The sequence below is a fragment of the Amphiprion ocellaris genome, chromosome 9, assembly GCF_022539595.1.
Source record: "Amphiprion ocellaris isolate individual 3 ecotype Okinawa chromosome 9, ASM2253959v1, whole genome shotgun sequence".
Classification (NCBI taxonomy): domain Eukaryota; kingdom Metazoa; phylum Chordata; class Actinopteri; family Pomacentridae; genus Amphiprion; species Amphiprion ocellaris.
In genome coordinates, this window is record NC_072774.1 from 18,279,751 (window position 1) to 18,300,034 (window position 20,284).

Genomic DNA, 20,284 nt, shown 5'->3' on the forward strand with positions numbered 1-20,284 from the left:
ATTATGCATTTATGTTCTATTTTTTTGAACGTTTAATCAGCATTTGTAGCACTCTAGACATTTTTTGGAGAGTTTATCTGTTCACATCAAAGTAAAGTGAAATCCTCAACTGGATGATTCATGCTGTAGATTTGATCACAGGCTGATAATAACCCTGAAAGAAAGTTGTACAAATATTTTCTCAACCACTGCTCATTGGCCCACAGAACTAGAGTCAGAATCAGCTGGTTAGGAAGTTTTGGTGCAATATTAGTTGGGGAGATTTTGGCTTTTGTAAACAGGAGCAGTAAATCCTGTTTTCCAGAATAATTCATGCAAACATTATGAAGACAAATGTCTCCTGCTCAAGGAGAGAAACCCATTTCCAGCCTGTCTCTTTCTCTGCGTCTCTCCTTTAAACCTCCTAAAGCCTGAGCCTCTGCATTGTTGCCTCTCCCCCGTTCCTGCCCAGTTCACCCACTATCCTGAGCTGCTGGAGCTCAAACCAAAATGCTATTTTCTATTCCCATAAAGCCTGATTTAAGTGGTGAGGCTGCGGACTCGACCACCTGAGCACAGATTTCCCCTGCACTCCTGAACCTTCGACACATCCGTTGTCCAGTAATAACAGCAGGGCAGTGAAGGGGCATGCTGGGAGGATTGAGATGCATAGCTGCTTCTGCAGACCTGCACTGAATATTTAGAAGATTCAAGTATAAACAGTAAGAAAATTGGTTATTATTTTCACTTCAGGCCCAACAGGTGAATATGCATGTTCTGTGCCAGAGACATTCTCAATTTAAAAAATTGATACAAAAGAAAGAAGCAAACAATCACCTTTTGTTACTGCATAGATACAAAAATGAAGCACAAATTGCTCTCAGTTCTGTGGTGCAAACAGTAATCACCCTGACAATTGCAATTATTAGCAGTAAAATAAGCTGCTTTTATTGTGTGCAGCACATGATTTGTGCGATTTCTTCTTTCCTGACAGGAAAAATGGGGGCAATTTTTGCACATCAAGTGGATCAGGAAAGGTTTCAAAAGGCTTCCTTATGTGAATGAATGGATGTCATGCATGCAACAGATGTCACCAGTATCCCTGCACCCTGTGCCAACTGGACTTAAGACATCTAGAAACAAAACATTTGACCACAGTCTTTTATTTTGACTTCTTTTCTTTCTGTATCCTGCATTCCACATAGTAAGATGAGCTTCTGCATTTTGATTGGCCACATTTTTTGAAAATAAACACTACAGGACAGACACTTTCTAAAATCTGGCATTTATTCAATGGCTTTGAAGAAAGCAAGGGAGGCTGTGATCACAGGGCTGTGTTTGATGTCAATCAAACTGTGTACATGTGGGTCAAGTGCAGGTTAACCTGTCACAGTCTTTGTTGCCTGTAATGCGCCCGACGGGGAAAAACTGCGAGTCACCAAAAAGTCATAAGTGCAGATGGAAACTACGGCAAAGAAATGCAAAAGCAGCTACAACAAAGACAAGGAAATTACTTACAACAGAGTGAAGCCAGTGGAACCCGATTATCAGGGCATTTTTCACCTCTTTTCCCAGTTTATTTTCAATTTTACATGGCAGAGAAGACAATGTGGAACGACAAAGTTCAGGTGAATCTCACAAGTTTAATCAGATTCACTGTTGATGGGGAAAAAGCATTCTACCTGCTTGTAATCATTCCTGTATCAGTTCAACTTTAAAATGCTTAATAAGTGTACAGGTAAAATCACACAAATATAGTTAATAGTTTAAATTCAAGAAAACACTTGAACCATTACATTTAAAAGCAAATGACTTAATTTATATATCTTTGTGAAAACATAGGATATTAAATACACAATTTTCTTAACATAATGTAATATGTCCTGCTTTCTGCTTTCCACACTTCTTGTCCACAACTGGAACACATTCTGGGAGGGTTTGGTAGAGGAAGGTTTTGGTGTCCACATGATGGACCAGTAGTGCAACAGTATAGTGTCACACAACGTCGGGTTTCACATATTTGTAGCTTATAAGCTGTCAGTGCTTTTAAAATCTGCATTTGTAAGATACAGGCCTAAGTTTTGGTTAATGAGCGACTTATATGACATGTAAATGAACTGTAGACCCTCGTGTCCACACAGCATAGACTGCTGCAGATAGCAACAACTAATATACATAGATATGCAAATAGATAGAAATGCTATTTCAATTATTGAGCCAGACTATGTTAGATATGTCTACATAATGAATTTCAGTCCATAGCAGGTAGCCATTGGTAGTATTTTCCATTAACATGGTGTACAAAATGCATTTTTTGCCCAGTTGTGACAGAGAAACTCACTTTTGTCCACCTTCACACCCCCATCATCACGTGATTCTTTCCCATACAGGTGGCTAAAATGTTCAGTTTAAATGTGCAGTTTGAGAATTTGGGGTATAGTGCACCATATTCTTTGGTTTGAGGTTATTATAGTGGGAGAAACTAAAACATTATGATATTAAGTTTAAGGTGTGCCTGTGATGACAGCTTAACAGCAAGTGTTTGTATGAAGCTGTTGAATAGGACGGTGGAGAAAGACTGACTTCATGAGGATGATTTTAAATGTCTGATGAGGCCGAAGGAAACAGATAATACAGGAGCTACAGTGAGAGGTAACATTAGCACTGCTGAAGAGGCTGCTCTCTAAACAACTGGCTAAAACACAAACACACAAACACATGCATACACACACATGCAGGGCCTTTAGAGTGAATCAGCCAGCCAAGCTTATAGAGCAGCTGTGGCCTTTGGGGGACGCTGGTAGTTTAGCAGCTATTCTCTGTCTGTCTCAACCATCTGGACACTGAGAGCAGGTGATAATGGATTTCTCTAGATGGGTGTGTATGTGTGAGTGTGTTAATGTGAACAGATGTAGGTATCTGCTGTATAAAGTCTTCAGAGCTTACTGTGGGAATAGGAGTCAGTACTTTGGAGACAGTTTTCTGCACTTAGCACTTTGTACTATCTGTGCTTGTGTGTGTGTGTATGCTTCACCTACATTTAATCCATAATTCTGCAAACTCTTTTACAAACTCACCAGAAAGGATCCTGTAGCTCAAACTGCTGATTCCAAACTGGTCACATGTGATCACTAATACTGGAACGCAGCTTTGAAGCGATGTGTTTTCACTGAGTTTTCATCATGAGAGCTTCATGAGATGCTTAGCGGTATGTTTTTTAGTTCTACGCATGCATAATGAACACATAAGCAGAACAAACAGTAAATGAAACAGTTGCATCACAGTGCCTGAATCAGCGCCAGCACTTTCCCTCATTTGAAATTAATGAGTTTTCATCAGAGAGTGGCTTGTTCAACAGTCGAGGGTCAACACACCCTCAAATGTTTTCAAAATGTGTGCGAGGATAAGTCGCGCAACTGTTACAGTGGGTTTATTCTGTTTATCGGGGGGAGGTGGAGCTGTGATACCACTTACAACACTGTGCTGACCTTCCAGTTCACACTGTAATACTTCAATGACTGTTATATTGCCTTAAGAGCTCAAGTGTGTCATTGATGTGTGAACCACACTTGAAATGCCCACGACTCTCCACAAGTCAGCAGGAGATGAATCATTTCCAAACACTCTTCACAACATCGCAAGTAATACTATTGCATTTATATTGCCAGGATGTTTTCAGTGTTCAGTGAAATGCAGATAGTGAGTGGAAGCCAAAAAATATACCTGCAAAACATTAAACTGTGTGGTAAATAAAAGCTGATAACTTACAGAATCAAAAAGTATTTGATAACTGCGCTAATGTCACATATGTACAGTATTTGTACAGTAAATGAACTGTCAACTTGCATGTGTGCTGTAAAGTAAAAGTATCCGAAAAAATAGCAAAAGGTACAAAGTCTTAGTCTAACTCACTAGATTTATACTTCTGGTATAAGCCTGCCATTTATGATATATATTTTACATGGATTTCCCTTTCCTTCCAACATCTGTGTGTTACCTTTTTCAAAATCGTCTTCACTATAGGGTACAACAACTGCACCTCCAAGCAGCAACCTACATGCTGAAAATGGCACGTTTTGTTTAAGATTTGGATGGTTTTTTGGTGTTGCTGTTGTAAATTAGCCATTTTAATGACAGTGTTTACCTCCCTGCATGCAAATGTTTCACCCAAACAATTCTCCTGTCATGATTTTGCAGGGCCACCATCACTAAATCCTGGGCTTAGTATTGCCCAAGATGATTGTGATTGGTTTAAAGAAATTGAAAATACTGGACCATTTTCCGCTATAAAGGAATGACAGTGTGGTGCAGTCAGACTCAGCACTGACAGTGCAGTGGACATGGGTCTGACTATGCAAGACTATTTAAGGATTAAGAAGGCATTAACTCTTGACAGATTTTACAGGCAGTAGCCACAGGCTAACAGACACTTGGCCTTCTGTGGATGTGGTCACAGAGCAGCGAGCATGTGTGAAAGCTGGCAACAGCAGCAGCTTTCAAGTTTACATGAGTTAGAGTCAAATATATATGAGTTTGTACAACTTGATAGTACTCATTTTTGCACACAGAGTTTTAAGAGGAGAAAATAATTTAGTGAGAGTCACCACTTGCACTGCTGGAAGCTAAACTTTGCAACTTTCAGCCAACAAAGGATGTCATGTCAATGATTAAATGTGTGATTTAATACATTTTTGAATGAACCTTTTGCTAAATTTCTTTTTTTTTTTGAATATGCAACTAATTCTATCACATTTGCAATATATGAAATAAAAGTCACTGTTAGTGGAGAGTTCCTTGTTTCGAAACAGCTCCTCCAGGGGTGAAACCTGCTGTTAAAGATGTCTAGCCAATCAGTGCCCTACTGTTACTTTTAAAAGAACAGAAATTACTTCACCACTATCAAGAAGAAGAACTCAACAATAGCAGTGACACTTGTCGCTGTTAACTCAGGACTTCAGTCTCCTTCATATTTAATAAAAGCTCCCCTCCAAACACCACTGGGGTGGACAACATAGAAGTCAAAAAACTTGACCAAATCATACATGCAAGTCTTCTAATTGCAGAAAAGATCCCTATATACAGTCATGTAAATCTATATATGGTTGTGCATGCTTATGACTGACAGTCAGTTTGGATGATAAATGCTCAAAGATAAAAGCTGTGTGGATATTTCCTGGAGGCAGTACATATCACAAATACTGTATATGACAAAATGTCATGGCTAAATCTGACATCATTTGTTTGCAAGTGAGCGTATGTCTGCGTGTTTTGTAGCGTAGGCTTACCTCTGCCACGCCTGCCAGGCCGGTGTCGGGTTCGGAGGATCGGACTTGCAGGGTGTGCAGGTTGTGACCGCTCTCATAGTCGACAGTCCTGGTGAGGCTGAGCGCGCCGCTCTCTTGGTTGATGCTGAACAGATTTCCAGGATTCACCAACAGCATGTAGGACAGACTCTTCTTCTGGAAGGAGATGGCTTGAACCACTGCAACACTGCACGGACACAAACAGAAAGGCAGGAGTTAGGAGGTCACCAGTGACAGTAATGACAACAATGCATGTCACACTGGAATTATCCTGCAGTTTCCTTAGCAGCGCAAGAGGGTTTTCAAGGAAAAAAAAAAAGCCCTAAAAACTTTTTTGAAACCCTATTGTAGCCATCTTCTCCTGACTCAGACAAAAATATGGATCAGTGTAATGTGTGCATCCAGTAAATAGACAGATCTGCGTTTAAGTGTGTTTAGCACAAATACTGCAGGCTAAACTGTTTACTGGACTTTGTCAACAGTAGAACTGATAAACTGCAAATTTCCATGTGTGTTCTCTCCAAAATTGCCAGATTGTAGTTTTCTTCTTCTTCATTTTCATCCAGTCTTCATTTTCATTATCATTGGCTTCTCATTTTTTGTTGTGCCATTTTCTAATATCTAAAGTAGATATGGGGTGTTTAGCACTGGTAGTGCATAGCTGGTGTATAGCTGTAAATGTCTTTTCAGTACTTGTTTTTCCTCCGATATGAAAAAATAGCTTCTTGCTTAAAGATATATATAAAAGTAGAAGTGGGGTAAATTATACTTTCATTGTATTTTTTTTAAAAGCCATTTTATTACTCTTCTGTTGTTATTTTTATTTATTTATTTAAGTCTTGTAATTTTTATTGGTCCCATTCCTGTTCTTATATTTTGTGCACTGTGTAGAACACTTCAAATTTGTACGAAATGCGCGATATAAATAAACTTTTCTTGCCTGAAAAGTAAACATGACCACAGGTCAGTAGAAAGCTGCTCTACATTTCTGTTTCCAAACAGACTTATGAAGTGAAGAGGAGCTGTGACACACTGGTTGAGCTCCAGTGCTGCCTTTAAAGTCTGCTGCCTTCATGGATTATTCTGACCTCTGAAACCATCACAACCTGGTTAATCAATTTGTTTAAAACTCACACACACATGCGAACACACAGTCAGACACACGTGAGGACATAAAAACACATAAAAGGGACATAATGGAAGCAGAGACACACAGTAAATTCATACAGAGATACACCCACACACTCTGCTCACAGGGTGGCATGGATACTTGGATATTAATACAATGTGCTTTGCGCCAGCAGCCCTGAGGGATTCGAACACACACACACACACACACACACACTCTCCTTCATGTTTATCCAGACCTCGCTTTTAATAAATATTTGAATTTGCCACACTTTCAAATTCTCAGCCTCAGGCCACAGTCATACATCTGGGTCCTCTTCATCCATCGCCCCCCCATCCTTCTCCTCATCATCCCTCCATCCTCCTCCTCTTCTTCTCCTCCTTCTCCTCCCCCCTCCTCCCTTCTTATATCACCCCTCCACTCTCTCCTCGTCCCTCAACCTCCCCTTCTTCTTTTCTTTTGTCTCGCTCTACAGGGCTCATCTTTTCATGCATCACATGACATGCAAAGCAAAGGAGCAGGCTGTGGCAACGTTCGCACACACACACAAACACTCACACACACACACACACACACACACACACACATACACACACAAACGCACACACGCATGCACACGCACACACACACACACACAAACGCACACACGCATGCACACGCACAAATGCCATTTCCACACACAGTTTCTGAGGCAGTGGAATGTAAAAGATGTTTCTGTAAATATGGAGGACAGAGATACAAACAGACACTTTTGTTAAGAAACACCACTCACACTAATAACAGCAGATGTAATATTACAAGTACTACTAATACCACTGTATATATAATCCCATCAGCAACATAATTCTACACAAACTATATGCATAACACGATAGAAAAACAATCAGGCAGGCAGACACAACACAGCGTTCATAATATTCTGTACATGGAAGTGCACATAAAATGGCTAATAGTAAATGATATTTATGGTTTAAGATGAGAAACTTGGCCATGTCAATAAAATAAACTGCTTTGCCACAGCTTGATGGTAGTATATCTCTGGCTTTATCTTAAACATTTTGATAGCGTGTAGAAGGCTGATTTCACCCATTAAAAAACACATTCCACACGCCAAACTTAACTGATAAGGGCTAGACAATATGATCCAAATATTTAATTTCACTACTGTAAGGCTGAATGACAATACATTATATATATCTTGATATTTTCAATGATGACAGTTAAATCTAAGTCAAATAATTACAGCCTCATTGGGTGTATAAACTGTTTTGAATGCAGTCTTTTTGCTCTATTTTTGCTGGAACCTATACTGCAAGTCCACGAGGAGAAGTGCAACAAAATCCAAGCAGCAGCTGGCAAGATCTGGATTTTGCCATCGATGGCTCATTTAACTGTAGTGCCTTTGGCCATTCAGTGTCCCTGCAGTGTTTTTTTACTGTGTTGTTTTCACAAATCAATGCTTTGTCAGCTGTTATCACACATGCAAGTGTGGCATGAAGTTAGTGAAAACTTTCAAACTTTGAGAGTCGAGATTGTGCTCATGTGGAGAGGGAGAGTGGTGGCGGGTTTGCTGCACTCACAGTATCACAGAAGACAGATGCAAAAACTGGCATGGCTTATGGGAGAAACCAATTTTGTAATGCAGCATCAAACTAGATCTATTTTAAAGTAGAATTCCATCCTCTCTTCAGTGAAAATATATTGATCCTGTAAAATATGCTGCCTAGTCTTAAGCTTTTCATTATTTGCAATATGTTAATACGTCTAAGGCATAACGAAGATTAGAAAAGATAAGGATTCACCAAAAGTCTGAAGGACTGTCCTGGTTGTTGAGTTGTCCAACAAAGAAAATCCAACAACTATCAATGTCATATTTTGCTTGTTGCTCTTGCTATGTCATTGTTCATAAGTGTATCGAGAACCGCCATGAATGTGTAAATAAGAAACATACTACTGTCTTTAACAGTTTATGTTTCTTTGGGCCGAGTTTCTTTGATGCAGTCATTAATCCACACTAAACTTACTGTCTAAACAGTACAATGCCTTCTTTGCCTATTTACTCACAAATCTCTACAGTGCTTCGAGGTGAAATTATGAAATCATTTGCAAAAGTTAATATCTTTCAAATTTCAGCCCTTCACTTTCCCAGATCACTAGTCAGTCCCACATCACAGGCAACACTTGAGTAACTTTGACATGACCTAAATAGTTTTGGCAGACGACTGGCCCAAAGCATCTCAGAAGTGACGAACCAGAGAGAGGGTGTTAGGAGATGTGAAAGTCTGACCTGCAGCGACTCACAACTTGAAAGATCTGCTGCTAACGTCTTGGGGACAAATCCTTAAGAGGCTTTTAGGAATCCATACACCAGTGGGAGTGAGCTGTTTTCATGTGAACAGCATACTAGGCAGGCAGATATACCATTTTGGCACATCAGTGTAAATCACAGAGCTTTCCCCAACCTATCTGAAACACTCACATCACCTCAGCTAGAGATAACAAGCTGTCAGACTGCTGTAAGGACTCACGGTTGGCCAACAGGTGTGTTCTCCGGTACGCTCAGGCTGTAGGTGGAATTGGTGAACTGTGGTGGTCGGAAGCCGGCGAGGATTGACACAGAGCCTGGTGGACCTTTACGACCGAGTCCATCCACCGCCTGCACCCGCAGCCGGTACTCCTTACTGGGGGTCAGAGGTCGCCCGGTGGTTCTGATGTCCCCAGAACGACGGTCCACCTCAAAACAGTCCTCACCACCTTTATTCGAGAGGAGGGAAAGAATGAAGGAAGCTCTTGAGAAATGCTTTATGCAAACAATGTTTTCCCTTAGTTTTTCCTTATTTCTGTTGCTTTTTTTCAGACAACAGAACTCTATTTAAATGTATATCGGTTTAAATAGATAAACAAATACTTTGTTTTGCTTAGAAGCATGAAAACTGAAATACAAGCATTTGGTTCATTGCTAACTAGACGGAAAAGAAAAAAACAAATTACAATGAAATGCTAATTAAGCATTTCAAGTTACATTTTTCCCAACATGAGCAAAAACATACTGAGACAGACAGTAGATAGATAGATAGATAGATAGATAGATAGATAGATAGATAGATAGATAGATAGATAGATAGATAGATAGATAGATAGATAGATAGATAGATAGATAGATAGATAGATAGATAGATAGATAGATAGATAGATAGAGTCACAGCTGTCCAATTATGAAAAACCAAATAAGGCAAACTGAGGCTGGGGGGAGGCTGTGTGTGTGTTTTTATCTGTGTGTGTTTATTTCTGTGTGTGTGTTTGTGAGCTGGTTGACACTCTCTGAAGACTCGGAAGAAGAGAGCGGGTTCGTTTTCACCCACGTCCCCCCTGGGTGAAGCGAGAGAAAGAGGAAAGAGAGCAGTAGAAAGATGGGGAGAAAGAGCCAGAGGGAAAACAGGGGAAAAGCGACAACGGGAAGATAGAGAGGAGGAGGATAAAAAGAAGAAGTTGAGGGATAAGGAGAAGAAAGAGCAACTAAGAAGTGAGATGACAGAAAGATAAGAAAGAGGAAGAGATGAGTGGAGAAAAGAATAAGAGGGAAGGGATGGAGAGCTGGAAGAAAAGGAAAGGAAAGCAAGTGATGAGAGAGGTATAGCAGGAGAGAGAGGTGTGGCAGAGTAAAAAAGGATAGATGACCGGAGACTGCAAAAGAAGAATGAAGGGAGAGAACCATCCCCAGCTGTTGACCAGAGGGTTCTGAACCAGCAGCTGCATCCAACCTGTCAATCATCTCCTCCTGCTCCGTCTATTTGTGGAGAGATTGTTCTGACATGATTTTGTCTGAGTCTCACCCAGAGAGTTCTTGTTTGCTTCTGCAGGTGATATTTCATGACTAAAGCTCCCACAAACTCTTAAATGAAATTATTTTGGCCTGAAAATTAAAATTGCCTTTCACGTAAATGTTCATATTTTTCTTTTTTCTGAGAAGAAGAAAGAAGATAAATACTGGTCTCATATCTGATGCTTATGCTTATGTTAGCTTAGCTTAACTTTGCATAAAGACTGGAAACAGTGGGGAACAGCTAGCCTTGCTCTCTCTAAAAGTAGTCCTGTCAACACCTTTAAATCCCACTGATTGAAAACGTGACATTTCAGCTATGACTAGGACAACCTCATGGTGTATTCTGTTTTTTTCAAACACAGACGTCTAAAAAAGGTCATTTTTTTGTTTTAGATGGAAATATTGGCACTATTTCTAGTAGAAAAAACAGTCTAGTGGTTGTGTAAAGCCTCTTAAAGCCTTTTCATCACTGTGATTTGTCAATTTCTTACCACTGTGTATGTTCAAAATCTGCAGCAACATCCTAAATATGATTTCCAAGAAACATCAACGCAAGGATTGCTAAATGATGTTTAAGCAATATGCGTGGGAAACTAGTAAGACTGATGTTATTTTTTAGCCTTTCCAAAAGTCAGAACGCATTAAAAATTCAGGTGGAGACTGAGCTTTCAACCATCTTATGAAGTTAGTGTCAGCTACCTAGTGGGAGCAAGTAAAATCTCCTAGACATTGTAATTTTTGTGGACAAAGACAGTTTTCAATACATTATCATTAAAAATTACTTATGCTCCATCAATAACTGGAAAGGAGAAGCAACAGGAGCTAAAACATGAAACAAGCTTGAAAACAAGCTGAAGCCTACTTAAACTAAAATAAAATCAAGAAGGACCATAAACCTTTGAAATATATTAGAACTTTTACTTGACAATCAATGGAGTTCTGGAGGTAAAAGCCCCAGCAAATCCAGCAAGAATGGCAACTGTTGCATGCTCTTGCACAAAAATAAAGACCAAACCTGGAGAAAAAAAAAATTCAGTTTGAAAGCTGTGTAAGACTGCAGAGGGAACTGGAGCTGAGTGGACGCAGATGTGTTCTTTGGCTGACACAGAACAACTCATGCTATAGGTCAGTGATGTTAGTTGTTGGATGTGTGACAGTGACTGGATTAGAAGACGTACTATAATACTTTTTTTCACACGTGACACGCAGTATTTTGTCAAGTTGGACTGTATTCAGTTGGCACAGTACCATTGGTCGTCTTATATTTACTATAGATTCCACAGAGCTAATGTGTGTTCCTGTTTTAAGGGAAAAGTACAAACTTTTTCAAAGAAGCATTTTTCCTCCACTGTCCAGTTGCTCAAACACAAACTGTAAATTTACTCAAACTGAGTAAAATCACGTTAACGCCACTAATTGGCTTCACACACACTGTGTGAATATATTTTCAAATTGGCATGAGGTTGAAAACCATTTTTAATATAAATTATTGGATTATTCGTCGGTACACATGTAGTCACAAAACGCCAAAGGGAAGTAAGGCGCTTTTAATATGAAAGCATTAGAAATTAGCTCTCAAAATATCTCTACTCCTTCCTCCTCCTTCCTTCTCCTTTCTCCAATAAAAAAAATAAAAAATCCACAGCCACCGGCGCCCATCCACCCACCCTACAACTCTCCCACTCGCTGCCTCTCCAGAGACTTTCCTATTATTCCCGAATCTGGAAGCTTTCTTTGCCCCAGGGAGCGATTAACAGCGCAGCTCCATGCTGTTTATGTGCGTTTTTCTCTCCTTCACCCACTTGACAGTAATTGAAATTCAACAAGTTAAATTTTATTTATAAATCGCTCCTTTGAGCAGAACAGGTTTGTCACAAAGTGCCTGGCAGAGCAGCAGCGGACCTAATTACAGATACAGGCGGGAGATAAGAGCAGGAGCACACACATGACAAGTTTTAGGCAAAATTGACTAGAAAAAGAGGGAGGCTTGACTGCGGTAGGTACAAAACAAATCGCACAAATAATGGAAGACTGAGGTGAATTTAAAAGAGCTTTTCATGCATTTTGAACTTTGTTTTACGTTAATAAAGGCTCTTTATAACATCTTCATGGCGGTGTTCCAAGAGCTTTGAGCACTGTGCCTTAGGTAAGATTAATATACTTAATGGCCAGAAGCACGTGGACAGTGGAACAGAATGCTCATATGTAATGGCTGAACAGTATTTAAACACCTGAATTGGAACTCTGTTACACCCAGCCTAGGGGTCAGTGAATGTAACATGAAAATGTCATCCTGTTGGGGCCTCAAGCAGCACACACCACAGATTTTTCCAACGAAATCAATAATTTACTTTCCAAAAGCGAATATAAACAAAGGTTGTATTAAACAAACTAAAAGTATGGATGAGCTGAAGTCAAAACAAACAAAACTACGCTAAACTTCCCGAAAACAAGAGGAACGAAAGAAACAAAAGACAGCAGCTCGATCCCTTCTCTTACAAATAAACTTGGGTTGTTAAACAAAGAACTAAGGAGTGGATGGACTGTGCTGCTGCGTGCTGGTTGGGACTCCGCGCAGAATGACTCGCCCATCTGGTTCCCTCGCTCTCTGAACCCCGGAAGCGACGTCATCTTTCCGCTTTTTATGTCCGTCCTAGTGGTAGACCGAGCCAATCCGGCGCCGATCCGTCAACGTGACGTCCAATCCGAGCGGTGGTGCGGCGCAGCCGTATTTACATATTGGATTGGTTAAATACAAAGACATACAGAGCGCAGGAAAAAAACACAACCTCATACGATCGCAGTCGTAACACCCCCTTCCCCAAGAATTAAATACCCCCCTAAGGTATTTAATTCAAGTAGGACCTAGACAGAGTGTCAGCCAATACATTTTCACTACCCTTCTTATGAAAAATCTGCAAGTTAAAATCTTGCAGCAAAAGAGACCAAGACATGAGCCTCTGGTTGGAATTTCTCATCCTAGAGAGAAACACTAGAGGATTGTGGCCCCTAAAACCTGAACTGTTTGTGAGCTAGAACCTAGATAAACTTCGAAGTTCTGCAGGGCGAGCAGCAAGGCCAGTGCTTCCTTTTCTGTGGTACTATAATGTACCTGATGCTTGTTGAACTTTTTAGAAAAGTAGCAGATGGGATGGTCGAGTTTCTGGTCGTCTTCCTGCAGGAGAACAGCGCCTGCGCCCCATACACTAGCATCCACCTCCAACTTAAAAGGACGCGCAAAGTCGGGCGCAGCAAGAACAGGAGCGCTACATAATAGAGCTTTGGCTGACTCAAAAGCAGCTTGACAAGCGGGGGTCCACACAAAATTTCTTAACGGACTAACTAGGGCAGTAAGAGGAACGACAACCTCCGAAAAATTTCTGCAGAATCCTCGATAATACCCACATACCAAGAAAACGGCGCAACGCTCGTTTCTACTGAGGAACAGGGAACTCTACTACAGCCTGCACCTTGGCTGTTACTGGACGAACCTGGCCCTGACCCACCTGTTTCCCCAGATAAGTCACAGTTCCTTTCCCAGATTCACATTTTGTGAGGTTAAGAGTGAGAGATGCCTCTCCTAAACGACTAAATATCTCAGATAACGTCTTCAGATGATCTGACCATGTGGAGGAATAAGCCACTACATCATCCAGATACGCCTCACAGTTTTTCACTCCAGCCAGAACTACATGCATAAGACGCTGGAAAGTAGCGCGAGCGTTTCTCAACCCAAATGGCATAACAGTGTACTGGAGGAAAGTATCAGGAGTAACAAATGCAGATATTTCTGACGCACGGGGCGTTAACGGAACCTGCCAGTAGCCTTTTAGAAGGTCCAGTTTGGTCACAAATCTGGCTGAACCCACCCGGTCTATACAATCCTCCATCCGTGGCAACGGATAGGAGTCGGGTTTTGTGACGGCATTTACCTTTCGGTAATCATTACAAAAACGAGGAGTGTTGTCTGGTTTCAGAACCAGCACACATGGAGAGCTCCATGCGCTGATGCTGGGGACAGCTAACCCATGTTCCACAAGATGCTCACCTCCTGCTGCATTAGGGCCCGTTTAGTCGGATTAACCCTGTATACATGTTGTTTGATAGGAGGATGACCCTGCACATCAATGTCATGGAACAGCACAGATGTTTGACGAGGATGATCCGAAAAGAGGAGTAAATTGTCCTCTGTCAACTGAATAATGTCAGCTCTAGCTGACTCACACAAATACGATAGAAACGATTCTAAATCACTCAGCACCTCTGAGTTTCGCAGTCGAGCGACTGGCATTAAACCATTTTTTTCTTCTAAGCCGTCATCAGACACATTGTACTGTGGAGGAGCTTCGCAAACGACAACCACGGGAGCATCAGAAGGTGGCACAGGGGGGTTATCTCTGGAAAAATATCGCTTCAACATGTTAATATGACACACACGAGTTTTTCTTCTTCGATCAGGAGTTTTAATAACATAATCTGTGTCACTTATCTTACGTTCCACTACGTATGGACCACTGAACCGACACTGCAGACTGGATCCGGGCAGCGGCAGCAGCACCAAGACTTGGTCACCTGGCTGGAAAACTCTCAGAACAGACTTTTAGTCAAAATGACGTTTCATTTTTGATTGAGCCTGCGTTAGGTTTTCCTGCGCCAGCTTGCAAAAACGTTTCCTCCAGCCAAATCGTTTCCTAAAATGAACGAGACACCATTGATTGGCAACCGCGAACACACGGCTACTTTTACCGGTCCTGTCACCAGCGGTGATTTCAAATACACCATATGCAGCGGGGCTCTCAGTACAGCCATCCCAATACCCCACACTAACACATCAGAACCACACGAAGTCTCGATGGACAGTGACAGGACATCACTTAACATCATCCAATGATAGGCTGCCGTATCACGGAGAACTTTTATCGGTACTTTTTTCCCTCTCCGGTCACAGAAATAAAGCCCTCTGTAACGAACGGCTGAAAACGAGCATCAACGTCAGAGATTTTGCTTTCAGAAGGCACAGAACGCACTTCAGGAGAAGTCACAGTTTTTATTAGACAAACGCCAGCGGGCGGTTTGTTAGGTTTAGACTGACCTTTCTTTTTTAGAGCAGGACAGACTGCGATTAAATGACCCAGCTCATGGCAGTAGAAACACTCGCGGCTGTCACCGGCAACCGTGGGAATATTTCTCCGCGCAAGCTTCGGTGATCGGTTTCTCCGTTCATACAAAACATTTGGTCCACGAGATGACTGTGGAGAAAACACACTTTTATGAGTCAAAATAAACTCATCAGCTAAGACAGCTGCGTTCGTTACAGACGAGACTTTCTGTTCATTCAGATACACCACGATGCGCTCCGGCAAACACTTTTTAAATTCCTCAATCAGGATTAACTCGCGCATCTCTTCCAGAGATTTAACATTACAAGCTTGACACCACTTGTCAAACAAAACGCTTTTCTCACGCACAAACTCTACGTAGGTCTGGTTGGCATTTTTTTTTTCACGATTTCTAAATTTTTGCCTATATGCCTCAGGAACGAGTTTATAGGCCTGCAGCACAGCTTTTTTCAGTGTCGTTATCTAAACTCTGCTCTATAGACAGACTAGCACAGACCTCTTGCGCTTTACCCACAAGTTTGCACTGCAGCAACAAGGACCAAAATTCTGTGGGCCATTTTAAAGCAGAGGCTATGCGCTCGAAAGCGCTGAAATAAGAATCGAACTAATGCAATGTGCTTGCTCATGTCAAACCCACCTGATGACACAGATGCAGCACTTTGACTGGACACTGACAGGTGAGCTGCAGGCTGGTCCCGCTACACTTCCAGAGCTCGGATGCGGAGATGCATCGCCTGCACTTCCATCTATCGGTTTCTCACCTCAGCTTCTTTAATCGCCAGAGATCCTCTGTAGCCAAACCTACCAGAGAACCAGCGGCCGGTTTGTGATCCAGACCAGCAGGGGATTCACCGGGAACCTCAGGCTCCGCTGCATCCACCTGCGGTGGCGTCTTACTCTGCCAGCTCTAGCAGGAAGCACACCTGTGTCCACCAGCTGTTGAGCCAAGACAGTCTGCATCTCTGCTTTGCGGGCATTAGCAGACACACCAAGATTAAAATGACCGGCAATAATTAATAAGTCTGTCTTCCTACAGTTGTCAAATTTTTCCCACGAGGGACTGTCAGTGAACTCTTCAATGGAGAAATCAGCCATTCTCCCCCCTAATTCCTCCCACACACAGAAAAATACCAACCAGGAAAAAATACTCACCTAACTAAGCGAAAAAAAACAACGGACGAGCCCCCAATTCATGTTACACCCAGCCTAGGGGTCACTGAATGTAACATGAAAATGTCATCCTGTTGGGGCCTCAAGCAGCACACACCACAGATTTTTCCAACGAAATCAATAATTTATGTTCCAAAAGCGAATATAAACAAAGGTTGTATTAAACAAACTAAAAGTATGGATGAGCTGAAGTCAAAACAAACAAAACTACGCTAAACTTCCCGAAAACAAGAGGAACGAAAGAAACAAAAGACAGCAGCTCGATCCCTTCTCTTACAAATAAACTTGGGTTGTTAAACAAAGAACTAAGGAGTGGATGGACTGTGCTGCTGTGTGCTGGTTGGGACTCCGTGCAGAATGACTCGCCCATCTGGTTCCCTCGCTCTCTGAACCCCGGAAGCGACGTCATCTTTCCGCTTTTTATGTCCGTCCTCGTGGTAGACCGAGCCAATCCGGCGCCGACCCGTCAACGTGACGTCCAATCCGAGCAGTGGTGCGGCGCGGCCGTATTTACATATTGGATTGGTTAAATACAAAGACACACAGAGCGCGGAAACAAACAACCTCATACGACCGCAGTCGTAACAAACTCATGGTGCAAATCAGGAGAATAACGAATGACAGAGATGAGAATATACTTTTGACCATATAGTTATATCAATATATACTAGATAATCACATTTGCATAATTTGTGTCCATAATAAAAACTTCCATCCATCCATTATCTATACACTCCTTAACTCTCTGTAAGTTCGTGGGGGTCTGGAGCCTGTCCCAGGAGAGGGACACCCTGGACAGGTCACTAGTCTATTACAGGGCTACACAGAGAGACAAAAAAGCCCACTCACATTCACACCTACGGTTAATTTAGAATTAACAATTAACCTCTGTGGGACTGTGGGAGAACATGCAAACTCCACACAGGAAGATCCCAGGTCCAGGCTGGGATGAGAGGCGATGGTGCTAACCACTGAGCCACTGTGCAGCTCATAAGAAACACAGAAAAGTAAAAATACAACAATTAAAATAAACAAAAATGAAACACTCACCATCTAGTAGGACAAAGTGGGCTTGACCCAGCGACCCGTCTCGTTGCCGTGCCAACAGCCGGTACACGACGGAGCCAGGTGTAGCATCAGGACCGATGGCTCCCAGGTAAGGTGAAGGAAACATGGCCCACTGCAGGTCAGCCTGACTGGGCATGCTCAGAGTCAACCTGCACAGGTACCACTCATCACCTGGGGGAGGGCAGAAGATGAGAGAAGGACCAATTATTTATTTAGTGTAAAATAAATCATTTTTGTCAGTCATTACATGATCGACTTTGCTGCTGCAAAAATAAGTAAATTTCTAGTCACATTTATTCTTTTATCTGTCATCCCATAATATGTGCTACATAGCCACTACTTCCACAGAGTGAAACAACAAATTGCATCCACTCTACATTGTGATAATTGTGGCTCTCTGGGTTTCCTTGTTTGAATTTCAGCTTGACTTTGGCTGGCATAACTCAGCTGAGATGCTTACATGCATTCAGAGATGTGTTCCACTGGAGATGAAATGAATTTGATTTAAGCTGCTTTGGAAAAATGTGTCTGAAATGTAATCTGCTATTGTTGGAAACAAACAAAAACACAGAAAACTGAAGCATAACAAAAAATAAAAAGCCTGGACAATCAGTCTGGACAGTCTTTCATTTAACCATCACTTAAGAGTTACACTGTACTGAATCAGTCATTACTAAACATAAAAAAGCTAAAACAACCTGTTGTTTCAGTTCAGACTGCTACCTTAATGCTACGTTATTAATTCAAAGCTGCTAAAATGCATTTCGAGTACTCAGAGACTCGAAGCTGTGACATTTTACAGTTGCTATGCCCCATCGTTTGGCAGATACAGAGTGACATAATAATCCCTATATCTGTGTTCCCCTCATGAATGCCACAATTAAGACAATCCACTCTCTTTTAGCTCTGTTTTGGGTGTCCACCAACTCCTGAGAAAAACTTGCAGCTGTTCAGCTCATAAATATTCCACAATGTTCACCAGTTATTCACCTGCCATGTATTTCAAGACAAATTACTGCATATTCAAAATTCACACTGAAGAGCCTCTATATTGGCATTTTAAATCATATAAATTTGAAGTGTGACTAGATTATTATTAGCAGACACAAGCTCTGTTTTATTAATCAAATCCTAACTGATTAAATCTGATCTATGTTGACATTATCGTAGATTTATGGGTTCTTAGAATTTATCCACTGGTGACAAAACCAAAATGTGGACCTAACAAGCTTTGTAGAGCTGAGTTAGTGACAACTACATTTTGTGAGTACATATTATTAATCTGAGAAAATCAAATACTGTTTTCTAGATGTTATTAATAAATATACCTTTGATTCCTGCAAGCATCTGTACTTTACAATTAGATGAAGACGTAGCTTTCTCAAGTTTGTCAGCACTAACATCAGATTTTTAACCATCATTTTGAGCCTAAATTGAGCGCATTAATGTTTTTATGTTTATTTATTTCAGTGCCGCTTTACAAACTCTACAAACAACAGTTTTGTGTATTTTAGTTGCTGTTTCCTTGCTGTAACTGGCTGCTATTGTTGTCCCGGCTTTGTAGTAACAAAGCTTGTTAGCAAAGCTCGCTGCACTTGTTCAGACGGCGGCGTGAAAGCCGAGCAGCTCTCAGCCAAAGGGGACGAGGTGACATTTCTCTGCAACATCTGTCGTGTTTTCTCGTGTTTCATCTCCACCTTGCTGCAAGAGAAGACATGAGCCGAGGAGAGACAGTTTCCTCCAAAATAAAACAAGTAAACTTTCACAAGATCACACGGCCACACGCAGCGGGAGCTCCCGTTCGCCCAGTCAAAAATACACACAAACACACATATGTTTTCTGCATCTACGAGTCGACTCTGTTTCTTTATGTCGTTTTTCATGTTGCCTGGTTCTGAGGAGGGATTTGTTCGGTTTGAAGGTGCTTCGGCGCTCGCTGTTGTTTTGGCTTCTGTGTCGTGTCACAGGCAGCGAAGGAGACAACAGCCTGAACAAGAGAGGAAACTTCACTTCAGGGAGACCAAAGAAGAAGAAGAGACACGGATGAGGAGGCGACAGAAGAAGGAGGTGAAAACACAACAGCATCTACCTCTGTTTCTGTCTTTTTATATCATCTGTGAAGGTCTCACAACATACTGAGAGCAGGACAGGGAGGAAGGAGAGGATATAGGGAGACAAACAAGGAGGGGATCAGAGTTGAAGAAGATAAAATTATAGTAAAAGAAGGATGATAAAGGAGGACGAGAGGAGAAGGAGTAACAAGGCAGTTACAGGCAAAGACAAATTAAGAGGAGAGATAAGGCAGAGGAGGGAAGAAATGGAGGCGTGAAAGAAAAAATTAACTAGAAGGAAAAGGAGGTGTGTGGGGAAAAGGGATGGAGGATGAAGATCAATAGAAGAAAATAACTTGAGATTGGTTGTATCCTTCTTTTAAAAAATGCATTTCTTCTTTGAATTATAACTTTGTCAGATCTCAACACAAACATGATACACATATTTTTAGACTCAGTGTGACTTAAGGCTGAAACATACTATCGCTTTGTCTGCTGTGTGGTTCATGTTTGCAGTTGTTTTCTTTTGCCCTTGCTGCAAAAAAGAAAGCTGAAGTATCATGGAATGAAACCAATTGATAAAAACTATGAATTGAACTCAGAAAACGACAATCACAAGCGGCCTTTAGCTTTCCCGGCTC

At 41.4% G+C, this 20,284-nt stretch overlaps 1 protein-coding gene across 1 annotated transcript in view; it reads right to left on the reverse strand.

Moving 5' to 3' along the window:
- Nucleotides 1-20,284, reverse strand: part of si:dkey-22o22.2 (neural-cadherin) — a 164,755-nt gene that overhangs the window by 79,361 nt on the left and 65,110 nt on the right. The window contains exons 3-5 of the mRNA XM_055013798.1: nucleotides 17,575-17,763; nucleotides 8,940-9,165; nucleotides 5,265-5,469 (exon numbers count right to left, since the gene is read on the reverse strand). Of these exons, the coding sequence (XP_054869773.1) occupies nucleotides 5,265-5,469; nucleotides 8,940-9,165; nucleotides 17,575-17,763 (620 nt within the window). The remainder of the gene's footprint in view (nucleotides 1-5,264; nucleotides 5,470-8,939; nucleotides 9,166-17,574; nucleotides 17,764-20,284) is intronic.